At 42.8% G+C, this 18,796-nt stretch overlaps 2 protein-coding genes across 2 annotated transcripts; one reads left to right on the plus strand and one right to left on the minus strand.

The window, feature by feature from the left end:
- Positions 1-1,529: 1,529 nt before the first annotated feature.
- cilp2 (cartilage intermediate layer protein 2) lies at positions 1,530-15,035 on the plus strand. Its single transcript, XM_048253308.1, has 10 exons — positions 1,530-1,717; positions 6,755-6,850; positions 7,505-7,774; positions 8,400-8,582; positions 8,900-9,055; positions 9,405-9,722; positions 10,035-10,143; positions 10,237-10,394; positions 11,259-13,681; positions 13,845-15,035. Exons 1-9 carry the CDS (start codon positions 1,654-1,656, stop codon positions 13,667-13,669), a joined length of 3,765 nt encoding a protein of 1,254 aa, XP_048109265.1. The 5' UTR covers positions 1,530-1,653; the 3' UTR covers positions 13,670-13,681; positions 13,845-15,035.
- A 738-nt stretch (positions 15,036-15,773) lies between these two features.
- si:ch211-212d10.2 (uncharacterized protein LOC557710 homolog) lies at positions 15,774-18,508 on the minus strand. The gene is made up of 3 exons (XM_048253309.1): positions 17,984-18,508; positions 17,277-17,392; positions 15,774-16,763 (listed from the first exon to the last, which is right to left on the minus strand). Exons 1-3 carry the CDS (start codon positions 18,168-18,170, stop codon positions 16,665-16,667), a joined length of 402 nt encoding a protein of 133 aa, XP_048109266.1. The 5' UTR covers positions 18,171-18,508; the 3' UTR covers positions 15,774-16,664.
- Between the last annotated feature and the right edge of the window lie 288 nt (positions 18,509-18,796).

The following is an 18,796-nucleotide window of genomic DNA, read 5'->3' on the forward strand; positions in this document are numbered from 1 at the left end:
TTGTCATGAATTCCCAAATGGTGGAAGCCCGTGTCTCAAAGCACTTTCTCAGTTATCAACTGTGAAATTACCAATTTTAGTGTCCCGGCTCTTCTAACATCTTCTGCATTTTGACCATAACAGCAAACCACTGGAAAGCGCTGGCAAACGACTAAGGACAAACTAAATGAGTCGGTCCCCAGACATGTAATAAGCCTGGTCCTGGATCGAACTGAATTTGGCTTTCAATGGTGAATTTCCATTCAAAACACACTTCGGTCACGGGCTCTGCTCAGCAAGTCTGGGAAAAAAGCCCTATAAGGTATTAGTAATTGGTCACATACTCATGCTCAATAACGACATTCAGTCCATGGCCCACTTACTGTCAGCATAATAACTAGTATCCAGGTTTAAAATGCTTTGCCAGACCGGCATTGTAGTTTTTTCAGGTTGGGAGGGGCATTCTCTCACTTCATTTGATCCACCAGTAAAAACTCCTCATCTCTTTTTCTGACCTTCTGACAAACTCATTTAGGTCACCTGGAATTGGAAGACATTTGGATTCCTCAATGCAGTTTAGACTGCAGAAGCTGCTGAGCTGCCTGAATTGAAAACCTACAGGCACAAATTTATCTCATGTATTTATTGAATGTTGACGTGTCCCCTGTCTGAACATTCTATTTTTGATTATCCAAAAGCAGATTTCAATAAAGCATAGAGAGCAACTGAATGCTTACTGTTTACAGGAAGTCATTACGGTTTTATGAAAAACATTTGTGTCATTAAGGTTACTAATGAAGCGTGTGCGGACGATAACTGGTCATGCTGTTTCACAAGCGAACTTGGCTGTTTTGCTCAGTGGCATGCCACATGACGCCACTTCCCTCTATTGCAATGGAGCATCATATATAATCAACATTCATGCAGCTAGAAAACAGAACCGTCAGTGGACCATATGTACAGACTTGGGATCCATAAATACAGACCATAATACACTGGTAAACATACAGGGGGTGTTCTGCAGCTCAAATAATAGAAAACAATGAAGTGAACTTTTCTACAGTTGAAATGAACAAAAGCCAAATCATATTGATCTGTAATAACTGAACATCCAGCATCCAAGAGATGACTGTAGGACACAATCTGACCTCATAAAACCCACTGGTGGCTTTTCATCGTTTTATCATTTCTTCTTGTTACAGTCACAGAGTGAACTTTTCCACACCTGTTCAGAAACTTAAGAAACGGAGTTAGCGGTCAAAAGTCACCAGGCCACAGGAGGACAATAAAAGTGTATGAAGCCTTATCCCCACTAAAAAACAAACAAGGCTTTATTTTTAGGCACTGAGCATCCAGCTCCTCATAATAGTCTCTTTAGTGGGGCGAGGGGGTGGGATGGGGGATAGGGGTTGATAAACGGGACACAGATGTTAAAGTGTATTGGCCAATGGTAAGGAGAAGTGGGCTGGATAGGAGCAGACTCCACAGGTCCGGCCTTTTAAAACTACTCTGAGAAACATTTAATACTCATAAGACAGTACTTAAAGGCAAAGCAGCAAGGACACTTCTTTATGTACTTAATTGTCAAAGTCTTTATATTCTCTCAACCAGAAGTCATTTTTTCAAATAAGTAGAAAAAAAGATATTCAAGCAAATTCTCAGGAGAGTGGCACCATGTGGGACTTAAAGATGGTGACCTTACTTCTGCCCTTTCTTTTTGCTACCTGCTTTGCCCAAGGTAAGTGGATAACATGTTTTTTGTCAAATTGAAATCTGCTAATTGTTTGTAGTATGGTAATAACTGACTCTAGAGATGTAATCCACCTGATGTTTTTCCATCTGAAGTATTTCAATTTCAGCCATGCAGTTGACCCCATCCCTTTTGGCTTGGTGGATGTTTTTTTCATCCACAGTAATGCATTAACAAGAGTAAAAACATACCATAACATACCATAATATGTTTTTTTCATTATTAGGGAAAGAATAGTTCCACCTGATCACATTCAAACAATCATGTGATTTGCTGCATTGTGATTGTATTGTTTTAAAAGCAAGTCTCGTGTCTTAAAAATCTCTCTATCTTTTAAAGTTTTGAAATTTTAAATGTGGATTCTTGTTTCCAGAAGTAGAGGGATGATTAGCATTGGATCATCAGATATGATGGACTAAGATATGCAGCATTGCTATTTTTACTGAATGAAACCTTGTGATTTTACATAATAATAAAAGTTTATGAATGTGGAAGGGATTGTCGACCTTGTGGAACTTCTATTGTTCCAACTTGACAGAAACTGTAGAGCTTGGATTAATTCAGAATAAATTGCCCTTTATTGAATGGTACTGTATATATTGGAGAATAATTTCATATTTCATATATTTTAGTAGTATGTGAAACAAAACAGATATTTTGATATTAATTTTTCTCTCCAGTGTCCTTCTCCCTTCCCACCTCTCACCTTCCCTGCCCCTCCCCTCCTATCTGTGTGTGTGTGTGTGTGTGTCTCTCTCTCTCTCTGCCATCTGTAATGCCCTCATGTTCTCTCACTGTTCCCTCAAGAATTTATTGCTTGTCTACCCGTTTGAGGAGACAGCTGTTCCCCGATGTGCTACACAAGTGAAACAGAAAATTGAGTCTGACAAGGCCCAAGTTAAGTCAAAGGATACGGATGGCTTTCTTAAAAAGCCAGATGCCCCTGGTCGTTTGGTAATGAGTGGCAGACTGGTGCGCCCAGTGCCAGCCTTGCCAACGCAAATGAGCAAGGCATTCAAGCCTGCCAAAGTAAATGCCGTCCCTTCTCTCTAATCTGCCCTCTGTTCCCCCGGCTAATTCTCCAGATGCTTATCTTAAGAGGAGTTCAGCTGGAGAATGTTGTCCTGGGGGGAGCAGAAGTTTATCTCTGGATGGACTAATGAAAATGGAAGAGAAAATGGGATCAAAGTAAATGGGAAAAACAAACATGGTGGTAATGGTATCAGGGCTCGTCAAGGTACACCCAGTTCACAGACTGTTGCAATTCCTGAATGGGATAAACACTCGAGCGTTCGAGCGCAACTGGACGTTTTGGGGTACTCTGGAGAGACTCAGAAAGGTTAAATGGGGCAGTCACTCAAAGAAAAAAAAAATTCTAAATTTCAATTAAATTCCAAACACATTAAGACATGAACAACTTCTAGGTTGATTTGCGTCTCCCTTCAACGCCAGTGAAGAAAAGTCTAGTGAGGAAAATGGGGCACATATGGGTCTGAGTCAGATGGGGAGGCTGTGGAATGTTCGGTCGGTGGCGAATCCAGCCTTGGACACAATCAGAGAGAGAGAGGGGAGCATCTACCAGACCCGCCTGTTAAAGCACACCTCCATCAGGGGAAGTGCCAAGCACAGAAAACAGCTTCCACATGTCTGGGAAAGGGTGGCACACACACACACACACACACACACAGGTCTGAGTATTCATTAACCCATAATTGGTGGAAATGAGCTTTTGGACAACTAGAACACTATTTAAAAGTTTGTAACAAAGAAAAGAAAGAAAAATAGCTGCTATAGAACTCCCAGTAAGCCCTGGATCAATGAGAGATATTTGAACAGAATTCTTGCTTCTGTTTTAGCACTCAGTTATTAGACTTACGTCCTGCGCCACGTCATGCCTGCAGAAACACTGTAACACTCAATGAACTTCAAGTTTATTCAAGTTACATAATGCATAGATGTTTTCCCCTTGTAAGTGTCTGGAATATTTAAAACAACTCCCAGACCTGTTGAAAAGCCCATGTCACTGCCAACTAAAATCTGGCTAGGATATTTGTCCAATCTGACAGCTCTTTGTTATTGGAAGCCTCCATTTTTTCCTGCCTTTTATAAGCTTCTGGCACAGACAACATATGCACACTCTGTCTCATGAATGCTCTAATGCAAAAGGGAATGCCTTCCAAAAGGCTCACATTATAAATAGAATGCATGGATTATTGGTTCCTCAAATGTGTCTTGTTAGCGAGCCTGTTTAAAGCAGGAAGTGTATAAAATCTAACTGCAAAAAGTGACCAAAATAAAAATGCATTAGAAGGAACACCATGATGCCCACCCCCCCAAAGAAAGAGAAAAGTGTGAGATATTATTCTGGCAAACGTTTGACATGGAAATGGTAGTAAACGCTCATCATGGCCTTTTGTCAGAGCCTTTGTTCCACCCTGCTTCACTGAGGGCCAGCTTATCATTCCTGAGCAGGGAAAACGAGCAGGCAGTTTTTAGAGGTGCACATACTTCTCAGTTCTCGCTAACTTATTGTTTCCACCGCATTCGATATTTTGGACTCACGCACATGTTGTAGTGTCTTGTTACAACCTGAATTCCTCTGCTCTGAGGTGAGGAGGACAAGGATACATCCATGTTTTTGTGCTTGTTTGATCCATGCCAAGCAGAGACAATGATCTACTACTGTATATTTAGTCACGTTTCTCCTAATGAAGACATGGATAGGTGTCAAGCACCCATTCTGCTAAGAATATAGTTCCAAATATGTGCTCTGACAGCTGTATGCACGTTGTCAGTCCAACAGTTTGAACACGGGGACTTCCACTTCGATGACTGAAGGACAAACACATATTTTTCCGATGTTCCAAAGCCAACATTTTGTTATTACATTTCACTAACCTCCTGGTATAGCTCTTTTAAAATGTCCAGGACATAGGCTGCTGTTTCGTTTTATTACCAGGGTTCAATACATTGTCTGAACCACTAACTCACACAGTTTGATGCCGATTATTCAGGTATTTCCATCCTCGTAAGGTCAGATAACCTGCAGCCTTCAACCAGCCAGAATAAGCCTTGAGCGAGAATGTCCTGGTGGTTTCAAACAAATGTGTGGACTTTTCATCAAAAAGAAAACCTTGAAAATCAGAGATATTCTGGCTAGTCTTTTTTTTATAAGATCTTAAAATGACTACATATGCTGTCAATCTTTTTGTACAATCAGGCAATGTAGTCCACCTCCACCTTATCCATTTCATGCAGTAGTAGGCTTTATGTACCCTATCACAAATGATTAATGTACATTATTAGTATGTTTGTTTTTGTCAGAATGCTCAAAGTATTTACAACCGTAATCTTAGTCTGTAATCTTCAGAACCAAGCACAAATACATAACTGTCAACACCACATAATTAAACAAAATGAAATATGTACACAGCTGTAATAATGCCAAAAGTGTGCAAAACTCTTTATAATAGCACATGAGAGTAGGTGCAATTTCTTCTGCAGAAGTGAATCAAACAGAGAAGAAAGAACCATCTCAACTCGCAGTGGCCTTCAAAGAAAACTATGGAAAATTTTCAGATTAATCTATCATACAGACTGTGCTTAAATCATTCCTTAGAGTAGAGATGAAAGATGTTGACCTTTGTTCCTTGGGTGTTTGAAGTTTAAAATGTGCCGTCGAAGAACATTATTACTGAAGGAAAAAAGCTGTTCTGAGAGAATCAGTTGTATACATGAACATGGCTTTGTGGACAGACTGCGAAATGACTCTGTCAAACCAACTATGTCTTTTTTATTTCATTGTCTAGTGTGTCTCATTTTTACTTTTTACTACCTGGCGACTTTCCAGTCTGGCAAGTTTAGCCCCCGACAGCATGGATATTGTCCCTGATTGACAGTTAACATTAAACTAGCTACCAGCTGAGGTGGAGAGGAATCTAAAGTTGTGTACAGAAGGCACAGACACGGCTGATTTATGGTCAGGATAACTTGTTGTACTACTACTAAAGAGAGAAATGTATCTTGGCTGCATTTACTGGTGAAGTCATTCATAAAAAGTGTTTTTCGAGATTCAACAAATCAGTCAAGTCCAAATTGTCTCCACACGTCTTTGTCATTATCTAATGGAGTTGTGTTCCATTTTAAGAGGGTTTTGGCATCTCGAAACTGCAACTCACAAAGTTTGATTGTGAAGACTGCGGGGTGTAATACAACACATGCATGTCACTGGAAGAGCTTTGGCCTTGGCCTCTCTCTTGAGCCGTACAAACATAATTTCCAGTACAAGGCTTTACTAAGGCACCATGACCGTTGGTGCATGCATCACCTACATGTCAACTCCAACATCATAGCCCTTTCAAGTGTTTCCAGCCCATTTTTGTTCCCAATTTCGTTTCAGAGAGGAGGATGGGGAGGGGGGTGTTGGACAGGCTATGTTCAGGAAACGCCTGGGCATCAAACACCATCAAACAGCTTTTCCACATGTGCTGCAGACCTTAATTCAACTGGACAGCGTAGTGCTTCAGGCAGTGAGTGAAGTAGGGAGACAGAGACAGAACCAGGTTCTCAGTGGCAGTGGTCAGCATGCCTTTGCCGTGTTGTTACTGGGATCAGATGTTGTCGGCCCTTTGCACGCATCTAGATGGACTTTATCCAGACTCTCAACCCACGCATCGTCTAGTCTAAGTGGGCCAGGTTTCCATCCTTAAGTCTGGTGGTACCCAGACGACTACAAATAAAGTAAAAAGAAGCAGACACCCAAGGGGCAGCAGCGGAAGATGGAGTGGTCTCCAGCACTTGCCCCTGTCTGTTTGAGCCACATTCACAGACACTCAGACAGGCTCAGGAACACGTCCTGGATGAGAATGACTAATAGGAATGCACATGTTGTATTCTCATAAATCTTGCCCAGCATTACATATGGTTACCCTATAGAAAAGTCACAACAGGTTGCGCTTACGGAGAGGTGATGGAGAGGTTGTGGTTTTTAAGCCATGTTGAGACTCCATTTTTCTATTCCTACAGGAACCATATGGGACAAAATGAACCTCGGAAAGTGGAGCCAGACAGACAGGAACAGGAAACAAGCCTACAACAGCCTCTCCGATCACCAGACCACAGGTCACATTCATGGGATTTCTTAAAGCTCTACTGCATGCACGACTGTCTTCATCACTAACCCTTGCACTAACATCTGATAAGGATTTTCTGCCATCATCGTTTGGAAGAACATAGGGAGTGACTTATCTTTGGTCACTACACAAACAACCAAGTAAACACTGAAGTGAGATGATTTTGCATGTGGTTTGATTTAAATATCAGCACAACATCAAGGTAAACTGGAGATGAGACTGCGGTGAAAAGCCAAGATAGAGTTACACAGGAAGGTGTAAGCTTGAGAGAGATAAGTTTCCCACTGACAGTTTCTAATTGAAACAAGATTTTTTAGTTTGTCTGGGCTAAGGCTGTCTTTAAAATAGCTGAGATCTTGACAAGGTCTTTTGGAAAACCACATCATTTGTTTACTTCATTGACCCCAAAGGAGACTTTAATTTGGAGCCGTCAGACACTAAGGAGAAGATGCATGGTTGTTTCTAGCAAGGGGCTTCTCCACACAGGTTCAGAATTAGTCGAGGAAGGCTTGAAAAGAGTTTGGTCCTTGGCATTCCCACGGGTGTCCCAACTCCACCGTGGAATGGCTGTAACAGACTGCGCTCTTAAACTGCACATAAACTTTACCCCGGGCCTGACCCTTGTCTCCATTGCACAACACAGGAGTGACGGAGTGGACATCCTGGTTCAACATCGACCATCCAGGTGGCAACGGAGACTATGAGCGCTTGGAGGCCATCCGCTACTACTACAGAGAGAGGGTGTGCGCCCGGCCAGTGGCCATGGAGGCCCGCACCACCGACTGGGTCCCCGCTGCGGACACTGGAGAGGTGGTGCATTCCAGCCTCGACAAGGGCTTCTGGTGCATCAATAAGGAGCAGCCCCGCGGTCGCGGCTGCTCGAACTACCATGTGCGCTTCCAGTGTCCACCAGGTACCATTCATCATCAAGGACATTGATCATGAGGAGAAGGAACTGACTAGTGACAAGGATATTAGACACAGCAGAGTGGAAATGAGGAGAGAGGAGGAAACAGTGAGAGACAAATGGAGGAATATAGTGTGAGAGGACAGAGAGAGGGGGGGGGGAGGTATTTAGTCAGGGGTTTTTAGCCAAAATAAAATCAACTTTCTATGTTTACACAAACTCATCGTCTGCCTTTGGTCTTACATAGGCTGATGACCTAGAGACTGAACCAAGAAAGTTACAAAAGCTGCAAAAACAAACAGTCCTGTAAGGCTTACAGTGTAAGCAATCTGGTATGTTTGGGAGGCCATTTGGTGAGAGAGTAGAAAGTCTAGTCTAGTTTCATTTAGTTTGTACTATCCCTTCAATGACAGAGGCAGAGAGGGTTGTATAGACCCTTTCAACAATAAAAACAAAAACAATGCTTGAACGTTCTATTTGGGCCCCAATCTACTTCCTCTGCATTAAGATGACATATGGAATGTTAAAAAGGAAGTCTTGTGGGGCCAACTATGATGCTGATAATGGAACTCTCTTGAAAGGGTCCATTGAGTTTAGGTTCTCATTGGATTGTTACCCTCTCTGTTCTCAGTCAATGCCTACTGGACAGACTGGTCAGGCTGGGGTCCATGTTCAGCCACGGCCTGCAATGACGTCGGCATCCAGGTGCGCCAGCGCAAGTGCGTGAGCAAAGACCCCACACCTCTGCTGTTCGGCCCATCCTGCCACGGATCCCATATTGAGAGGAGAGAATGTTCAACTCCACCCTGTGAAGGTATCTCAACACCATAGCACGATCACTGTGAAATTAAGAACAGAAATTGCTGATTGCATCAACAGGAATATTCTAAAAGGGTAATTGTGTGCACTTTGCTACATCAGATATTCCCAATCAACCATCACATTCCCCTGCATAGCTTTAATCTAGCAGAGCCCTTTGATCAGGAAATGTCACCACATAAAGTACATATCTCTCAGACTGACTTCAAAGCCAGAGCTGGCTTGTCGCAAACACCTCAAATTGACTGGCTAACATCCTAGTTGTGCTGTTCCTCCTCTCCTCCTCTGCCTCTCTCTGATGTGGCGGAGAAGCTCGGTGGGGCCCGTGGGGTGCCTGGGGCAGCTGCTCCGTCACCTGTGGTGGAGGACGACGTACCCGCCGAAGGAACTGCATCAGAACCTCAGACACGGTCCGTTGTGAGGGACGTCCGGTCGAGTTTCAGAAGTGCGGGAAGAAACCATGCCCAAGTAAGGGGAATGTATTTTTACTTATTAATGGCTGCTCTGTGGCTTTGTTTTATTTTAGACATGTCCTTGCACATGTACTTTGTGCATCAGTGGTCGAATCAAAGTTCCAAGATCAAGAGACTTCCAGAGGATTTGTCCCAAACATCTGGATTTGCTGATTAGCATGACTTGACTCTTGGACGAGTCTGCACAACTAATGTGTGAAATCACATTGGCACAACTACTGGGATCCTTAATTCTGACACCTCTGAATGAATGTGATACAAACAGTTCCTTTGTCTGTTTGGATGTGTGTCTGTGTCTGTGTATGTCTGTGTATGTCTGTGTCTGTGTTTGTGTGTGTGTTTAGCGGCATGCCAACACGTGTGTCAGGAGGGTCGGCCAAGTGATGACTGCAGCCGCTGTGTGTGTGAGGGCCATCTGCTGCATGGAGAGGTCCTGTCTGCGACAGGGGTACCAGTGGCAGGGGCCCGGGTGTCCCTGGTGAGCCAGCCGAACCTCATCCGTGCTCGCACCAACTCCAAGGGCCTCTTCAAAATACCTGGGGTGTGTTCCGGGTCCAAGACGCTCCTCGTCATCAACAAGGAGAAATTTGCGCCCCTCACCATCGCTACTTTTAACAACGGCAGTAAGACCTCTTGGGTCCACGGCATCTTGAAATCTTCAGGTGAGCCCACACAAGCGTACAAAACACCCTTTGTGTGGTGTTCTTGGCTAACACAACATGACTGCGGTCACGATGAATAACATGACTTAATCAACCGCACAGGACAGGCTGGGAGCCGTAGAAACACAGTGATATATATAAACAGAAACCAAATATGCGCAGAGCGCCAGAGTGTTAATCACAGTCTCTCCCAAACCACTAATATCTCTGAACTACTTAACCAAAATGTTCAAACTGCCAGATATTGTGACATTTTACAGCATTTAAACCCTTGTGTGGCTCCACTCAAACTCCGCTCTGATTGCTTTGCAGAAAAGCCGCACATTGTGAAACACCCCGAAGACAAGGTCAGATATGAAGGCCAACGTGCAATCCTGTGCTGCAAGGCCACAGGGAGCCCCAAACCAGAGAAATATCAATGGTGAGAGAGGATCCAAACACAGCTGCCATCACAATGCGCTTTTCTCTTAATCTCAAAAACAGGCCGTCACATAGTAGCATGCTTGCCTTCCAGGTATCATAACGGATCACTGCTAGACTGGAAGGAGTACAAATATGAAGAGGATCTGGTCCTCCGAGACTTGAGAGTGGAGCAATCCGGCCAATATTACTGCAAAGCCACCAGTCAGACGGGCAGCATCAAGTCCTCTCAAGCTTTCCTCACTGTTATGGGTAGGTGTACATCCAAACATACCACTCAAAATGAAAGATTTGAGAATGAAATGACTGTATACAGTACTGTGTATGTCTGTTCAAGTGGGAAAAAAGGATATAAAAGGTTAAGGCCCCTTAAAACTCACAATTCACAGAGCAGCAGCAGCAGTTTTCTTTCTATTATGCTTGTGTTGGTTCACAAAACTATTTTTTTCCAAACAAGCCATTGGTTACTCTGGACTCACTGAAGACTAAAATCCCACTCCCCATGGTATTGCGATACTGAAGTGAAATCCAAGAATTGATGCTCTTGAAGCCCTCATCAGACAAGTATACATTCTCACATGCAGCAGAGCTACCCATTGTGCGGAGTCCCCTGATGCTTGTTATCCCCGATCTAGAAAGGAGTCTAGTGAGGCGTGTGCTAAAGTCATCAGACGCGGAGTTCTCCACTGAGGGATCAGCTTCCCTTACACTCTCTGCAGCAGCATGGAATATTTACTTAAGTGAATAAAACAACATCCCAACACTAGTGAATAGAAAAGGATGAACTGATACTTAGCACTAGGAAAGTTTGCTAATCACCAGCTTTCACCATCTGTCTGTAATAAGCACCTCATTTGGGGAGTGAGAAAATTTATGTGGGCATTTGACTGTAAACTCTGCCATGATATCATCTGGATTAATTGTTTGGCGAACATTGGGGAGAGCAATTATATGTAATTTCCATCGGAACCGTTGGACAGTTATCATCCCAATAATGATTTGGGGTAGCAACTTTGGCAAATGACACAGTCCAATAATACTTCTGGGCAAATATGAGCACAGTTTTGGTTTTGTGACACGTCATACTGAATATTTTGTGCATTGTGTTGTTTACAGGTAAAGGCACACCAGCATGCAAGGCCACACCTGATGCCCACATGGTCAAGCTGCCCTTAGACTGTGTCCAGTCTGAGACCAACTCCAAGTTCTATAATGCTGGCCGGTGTCCATACAATAAATGCGTGGGCACTTTGGACTATGACATGCGCTGCAGGGATGCAGGTGGATTCTGTTGTAGTGTGAAGACCATGGAGACCCGGCAGATAAACTGTGGCCGCTACTCGTTACCCATCAAGGTTGTGACGGAGTGCGCCTGTCAGAGCTGTGTGGAGCCCAAGGTGCTTGTGCGTGGAAGAGTGGTTGCAGCAGATGACAATGAACCCCTGCGCTTCGGACACATCCTCATGGGGAAAGAGAGGGTGGGGACCACCGGGTTCCAGGGTGGCTTCACCCTTCAGGTGTCCCCAGGTGTACAGAGGCTGGTCGTGAACTTCGTCGACCCCACGGAGAAGTTCATAGACACAGTCAAGGTGTTCATCTTCGACAAGAAAGGCGGATCTGTCTACCACGATGTAAAGGTAATGCGTAAAGTGGAGCCCATTGATATAAATGCGGCTGAGACAAACACCATTTACCTGGGAGAAATGAAAGGAGAGGACCCTATAGGCCAGATAGTCATACCTCCCAACTCCTTCCACAAAAACACAGGGGAGGTATACGAAGGCACAGTGAAAGCCAGCGTGACATTCATAGATCCGAGGAACATCACCACAGCAGCGGCAGCCCCAGGTGACCTCAACTTTGTGGACGATGAAGGGGACACCCTGCCGCTGAGAACATACGGGATGTTTTCTGTCGACTTCAGAGACGAGGCAAACAAGGAGGTCCTCGGGACAGGGGCAGTGCAGGTGCTACTTGACACGCAACATGTCAAAATGCAAGAGCACATTCCCACTATGAAACTGTGGTCACTCAATCCAGATACGGGCATTTGGGAAGAAGAGAGCCACTTCCACTACGAGAAAGCAGCCGCAAGCGGAAACGGGAGGAGTAAGCGGGAGGAGCGAACCTTCCTGATTGGGAACATGGAGATACGCGAGCGGCGTCTATTCAACCTGGACGTGCCGGAGAATCGCCGTTGCTTCGTGAAAGTGCGGGCGTACATGAGTGACAAGTTCCTCCCACACGAGCAACTGAAAGGTGTAGTCATCAGCCTTATAAACCTTGAGCCTAAGCCTGGCTACTCATCTAACCCAAGAGCATGGGGCCGATTTGACAGTGTGATAGCAGGGCAGAATGGTGCTTGCCTGCCAGCCTTCTGTGATGCTATAATGCCTGATGCCTACACAGCGTATGTCACTGCCATCATGGGAGGAGAGGAACTAGAGGCAGCCCCATCAACACCCAAAATGAATCCAAACATCATTGGGGTGTCGCAGCCATATTTAGATAAATTAGACTATCAGCGGTCAGACCATGCAGATCCAGCTCTTAAAAAAACTGCGTTCAGAATAAACTTGGCCAAACCAGACCCAAATAATGTGGATGAAACCAATGGTCCAATATATCCCTACCAGAGCATGATAGCGTGCGAAAATGCCCCAGTTGACGCCAACCACTTCCGTTTTTTCCGTGTGGAGAAGGACAAATATGAGTACAATATGGTGCCATTTGAGGAGAATGATCTGACTACGTGGACAGGTGACTATATGTCATGGTGGCCAAACCCACAAGAGTTCAGAGCGTGCTTCATTAAGGTCAAGATCCAGGGCGCTACAGAAGTGATGGTGAGGTCGAAAAACATGGGAGGTACGCACCCACAGACCACAGGCCAACTCTACGGCATAAGGGACATCCGTAGCACTCGCGACATGTCAACCGCCAACACATCAGCTGCATGTCTGGAGTTTAAGTGCAGTGGAATGCTATTCGATCAAGCCACAGTTGACAGGTCCCTCATATCTGTGTTCCCACAGGCTAACTGTCGACGCACAAATATCAACAATCTCTTGCAAGAGTATCTTATCAAGCACCCTCCTGCAGTGCAGAACAATGAATCACATGTCTTTAGCATGCTAGCTCCTGTTGACCCACTGGGACACAACTATGGCATCTACACGGTGACTGACCAGAATCCACGTGTTGCAAAGGAGATTGCCATCGGACGGTGTTTTGATGGAACCTCAGATGGCTTTTCCAGAGAGATGAAGGCAGATGCCGGGGTCGCACTGACATTCAGTTGCCCAAAGAGGACTGTGACCCGAGAGAGCCTTTTCCAGCGGCTTCAGACCAACCCGGGTCAGACCCTGACCCAAATGGCCCGTGACATGAGAGAATCAGAGGGGCTGCAGGTCAGAAGAGGGGGCACCCAGGTGGTGGCCTACCCCTCAGATCAGCAAGGAAGGCCCCAGAGCCGCAGGATAAGCAACAGGAGGAGATCTGTGGTGCGAACCCGGTCAAGGCAGTAGATCTGTGCTTGGGTAAGTGTATGTTAATACCTCTGCTATAACCATCTATCTAGTATCTATCTATCTATCTATCTAGTATGTATGTGTATATGTATATGTATATAAAGTGTATGAATTGAAATTTCACTATGCATTTAATAATTTCTCTTTTCCCACACACCTCATGTTTTCATAGGTTTTGGAGTAACTGGTGCCAATGTATTCATGAACGCAAAGATGGAAATTCAGTCATGTTCTTTCAGCCTTGTGATTCTGGATGTGAATTTCATCTGTACTGTAAACGCTGAAACTGATACTGCAACAACAGGCCAAAATATACAAAGACATTCCCTCAAATATACCCTGAATGGATCCAATCATTCAGAGCTTCCAAAAAGTCACACCAAGAATTATAATGAATTTGTTGGGTTATCATGGTTAAAACCAAATCAGGTAATACATGTATTTATTTTTCTGTATCATTGCACCAAAGACGGGTCTGTAGAGTAGACTCCATTACAGATAAGTTAGTATATAGGACTATCAAAGTCTCTGGTCAGCTAGTTAATAATACAATAGCCACATGAAGAACTGAAAAGAACACAAATGCTTGGGCAGAAAAGTGTGTTGCTTTGTCCATAACCCCTCTAAATTACCATGCCATTCTGCCAGTTGTGATACAGCCAGCAGCGACGCACCAAAAAGGACTTCCATAGAGGCTGTGCCAAGACAAGCATCTATGGCCAAATGGACTTCATCTGTAGACTAAACAGAAACTGTGGTAGAGGACTTAGGCAAAGGAGAAGATTGTAAAGGATGACACAATGTTCTCCTTTCACTTATCTCCTATTATACAACTGGCCAACTTCCTTTAAGACAAACCTCCAATGCTTATGGCCGAGATATAAAAGTAGTCCACAGAAGCAAGGAATTTTATTTTTTACATTTTTATATCATGAGTATGTGAGTGTAATACCCAGGTGAAATTGATTGCATACTATTATGGCTGGATGTCTTTATTTCTCTTGAAGTGCAATACTTGTTCTAATGCTGACTTGAGAACCTTTTCAGAAATATCCTACTCAATAAGCCAGGCAAATTTGGCTTTGGTGTACAATATTTGTAGGGATATTTAGCACTATCATATTACTGGAATGAAAACGATAATTTATGACAAAAATGGTCACCATTGCTGCAAATTACGAAGCTTGTCATACTTCTGTACAGTGCACATTTCTAATTTAAGTCTATCCTCATGGAATAGACCCTAGAAGTAGAATATGAATCCTGTATATTCATCTCTGTGTTGGTTTTTATGATGTTTTTCAAAAAAGAAAAACAGGTTTGGGTCCAGTAATGAGGCTTAAATTAAAGATCATGGACATGCTGTTTGTCTTTGTAGTCACCCTGATGTCCCTCTAGTGAAAAAGCTCACTGGACTGAACTAATCTAGACTCAGAGGATTACTCATGATGGTCTTTAGGGGAATCAACCTGCTTTAGTAATAAGTATCCCAATGGCTCTATTTTTTTAATAATACATTGTTTCCTCTCTAAGAACACCCAACAACGACAACAACAGGGCTTTTTAATATACATGTAACTTAGAGGGTTGATATACTTCACAATATGTTCATCATTGGTTCACAAATGGTTCACCAATGTCCACTGAATCAGTTAATGTGAGTAAAAGATAGGCTGTCCGCATGCTGTCAAGCTGTGTGAACAAATTAACTCTTATTAACTCACATCCGTGCCATTACTTTGAGTACAAGCATCTGTCCTCTTCAACTGTCTAGCTGGTCTCAGGGAGACCATAATTTACGCAGGAATATCCTCTGGCAAAATCTATCTTAGACCATTCTACCATTTAGGCTATAAATTAGGAGTTGTACAGTTGCCACTGTGCTCTGGAAATCCTCAGCTGTTTTTAAAAAATAATTAAATATAAAAATAATTCTATGCCATGGAATTTAAATCATTACATATACTGCATGACATTGCCCAGTTTGTCACTATGTTAATAAAGTTCTATGTTTACTGTAAATTGAACATTGTATTCCTAGACAAATGTTCAAAGAAATCACATAAACATTCTTTAAAACAACAACCACCTGCATCATTAAAAGTAACAGAGAGCTCATTAAAATTCCATTTTAATAATGCCTCAGTGATTAGCACCTCACTACATAGTGACAATTAGCTTTCCTTCAGTTTCTACAATGTCTTATAATGAACACCCAACAGTTTGGTAAATTATGTTTATTAAAACTAAATTATTACAAAAGAATATTAATTGGCTAGACACACTTCTGACAAACAATTAAGTGTATCTTGTGAACCTAGAAACATTCAACATGACATTTTTTGTGCATTACTTCTGTTTTGGGATCATGTTGAATAAAATAAATCCTTGAATGAATAAGAGTTGTTAAATTAAGCTTGATTAGCCATTACATTGCATTTGTATTAGTGTAGACTACACAAGTGTTATAATGACATCCTGAATGACATCAATGTGATATAAGGTGAATAACAATGAGGTAGAATTTCAGTTCAGTTCAAATAAATCAGTCATCCATCCACCATTAGTGTTGTGATTGCATATTACTTTAAATCTGCCAAAAAGGTTGAACAAATACTAGAATATCTGCCGCAGAAGAGGGACAACAAAACAACATGTAAAATAATTATAACGTTCAGTCTGTGACATTAGAACAAGGACAAATATAGCACACCAGCTAAATGTCTGAGTATTTCTTATGATCAAAACCTCCAAAAATGACCTTGTGCTACAGACAGTTTGTGAGACAAAAAAGACACCAAAATATTCCTTTGAGACATGTCCACTGATATTAACCAGATATTTGGTGATGCCAGATATGAGTGGGAAAGCACTGACACAGCCTGGACTGTCTCTAGTATCCACATGGTTTACCATAAATCTTAAGTAGAAGCGTGGTTGCAAGAGATTCCATATGCACAAACAGGCCGCTTGACACGACCAAAGCCGTAACTCAGTCCTTCGACCCCAGAGGGAAGGGTTTCAGCGAGAGGAAGCTTGCATGTTTCACAAAGACACTGCCATCCTCGAGCTTGACTTCATGCACTTGTTGCTAAAACAAACACACACACACAAACCACTGAAGAGACATCAGAGCCAGCTCTAAGCAGACACTGCTGACTTGGACTTTTGGAAGGAACAATGTTTAAAAAAAAACCTTTTCCTTAGTGTTTGTGTGCATCAGCAGTTCAATAGTGACACTTTTTAATAGAATTTGTGGTCACTCTCTTAAATGAACACTGTCATTTACAGACTCCTGGGTCTTTAACACTTACCATGGGCATGTGCACAACATAGTCCAACGTTTACACTAAAGCATTTACAGATGTTTCATGACTATGTTAGCAAAACACGTGGACAGAACGCAATTTTACATTTTTACATTGGTCTACAGATGGGAAAATTACTATCAGCTACAATATCAACCACAATGGGCTTATTATGTAGTCCTGTGTAAAACACTATGTAAAAAAATATATACACCGAAAAACATGAAGACATAGCCTACAAATAGGCCTGCCAAATCTCAATCTCCCTGGGTGGAGATGAGCCTCATTCCACTCACCTGTAACCCAGTATTGGACTTCCCTGTTCTGAGATTGAAATCATAGTCATGCCATGGACAGAAGACTTGAAGGACATCATCTGCTTCCTCAATGTCTCCATCACATAGAGGTCCACCTGCACAAACAGGTTGAACAAATACAAATAATTAAGCCATAATCACGTAGTAGAAAGTGGCCTAGGCTCTGCTGTGAATGTAAGCTTTTAGTAAGTCTATTTCATATTAGTAGTAGAGAGCCGCCTACTGTCAGGAATGGAAAATGATCTATGTAGCCTATGAACCGCTATATGTGGCATCAGTAATACATTAGATTAGCCTATAACGTTGGTGGCCTACTACCCACAAGCCAGATTCTGCCCTTTGTTGTAGGTTATCACATTTGAAATTGTTTTTAACCCTTGACTTAACATAGGCTATGGGGGGAAAGTGCACAAACATAAACTGCCATCCGGTTCTGCTGTGACGTAGCCTATTGTTATTAAGGGAAAAAACACGGATATGCTCACAAGCAGACTGTACTCGATTTATGGAAAGACAGTCACACGTGTAGCATAGACGTTAAGGACTATGGTATCTTAGGCTAGGCTAAATGCAGTTACCGTGTTCGAAACAACGATTTAATGTAACTGACTGGCTTATGAATGAGAAATGCACGGCATAATGGTTTTAGTGGCATGTAATAGTTAATTGTTCGCACTTTATCCTACCCGAATGAGAGCAGCGTGCATCCATCGCAAAAAAATCCCCTTTAACACGAAAGAGGCAAACATCAGAGTCATAACCGAAAGAGGAATAGATCAGACGGCACTGTCGATTAGACAGCTCGGAGACTGGGCCGATTAGGCGCCACACTACATCTTGAGCAGCTGCGCTCCCTTCTTTTGCTGAAGCCATATGCAAACGCACTTTGTAACAACAGATTAGAAAAATATTGCCCAAATTCTACATCGTTGCGTTGCATATAAATAAACGAAAGCATACAGGCTACATGCTAAGCCTAGCAATGACTCGGCATGCAGGGGAGTTCCATAGCGGAAGGCATATCCTTTGATGAATGAGCCCATCACTCGTGTTCCAGTTGCCGAATCAGATTTGTTGTACTACTAGGCCTACTCTAATGTGGTTTGACATTGTAATGCATATTTATAGCAACAATGAAAGGGAATGAGAAATGTTCTGTTTATACGCTAGTTTTCAACGCTAATAATGGTTTATCTGATGTTGGCTGCTGTAGCCTATCCAACATTTGACATATTTTGTCTCAGAGAATATAAGACAAAATTTAACATGTTGAGAATCCTGGTGCTAACACATCGTTGGCAGATGAAAGTGTATTTCTGAAGTAAACATAAGTCGACCAATTACAATGTTTATTGTGCTCCTTGGATTTTACTATTTGAGCAAGTATTTCCAAATGTGACAAACGCCAGCAGTTTTACAACGTAGGTTAAACTAGTTTACTTGGCAGACATCACAACACATGGGTGTTCCATCCTGTAGGCTATTTATCAATATTACAG

Source organism: Alosa alosa, chromosome 9 (genome assembly GCF_017589495.1).
Source record: "Alosa alosa isolate M-15738 ecotype Scorff River chromosome 9, AALO_Geno_1.1, whole genome shotgun sequence".
Taxonomy (NCBI): Eukaryota; Metazoa; Chordata; class Actinopteri; order Clupeiformes; family Clupeidae; genus Alosa; species Alosa alosa.

Excerpts from the sequence above, each read along its gene's own strand:
- si:ch211-212d10.2 (XM_048253309.1), bottom strand. The coding sequence starts at position 18,170 with ATGGCTTCAGCAAAAGAAGGGAGCGCAGCTGCTCAAGATGTAGTGTGG. Across the intron at positions 17,393-17,983 it reads TGCACGCTGCTCTCATTCGG|GTGGACCTCTATGTGATGGA; the intron begins GTAGGATAAAGT and ends CTGTTTGTGCAG. Across the intron at positions 16,764-17,276 it reads AGTCCAATACTGGGTTACAG|CAACAAGTGCATGAAGTCAA; the intron begins GTGAGTGGAATG and ends TGTTTGTTTTAG.
- cilp2 (XM_048253308.1), top strand. The coding sequence starts at position 1,654 with ATGTGGGACTTAAAGATGGTGACCTTACTTCTGCCCTTTCTTTTTGCT. Across the intron at positions 9,723-10,034 it reads CGGCATCTTGAAATCTTCAG|AAAAGCCGCACATTGTGAAA; the intron begins GTGAGCCCACAC and ends ATTGCTTTGCAG. Across the intron at positions 10,144-10,236 it reads AAACCAGAGAAATATCAATG|GTATCATAACGGATCACTGC; the intron begins GTGAGAGAGGAT and ends CTTGCCTTCCAG.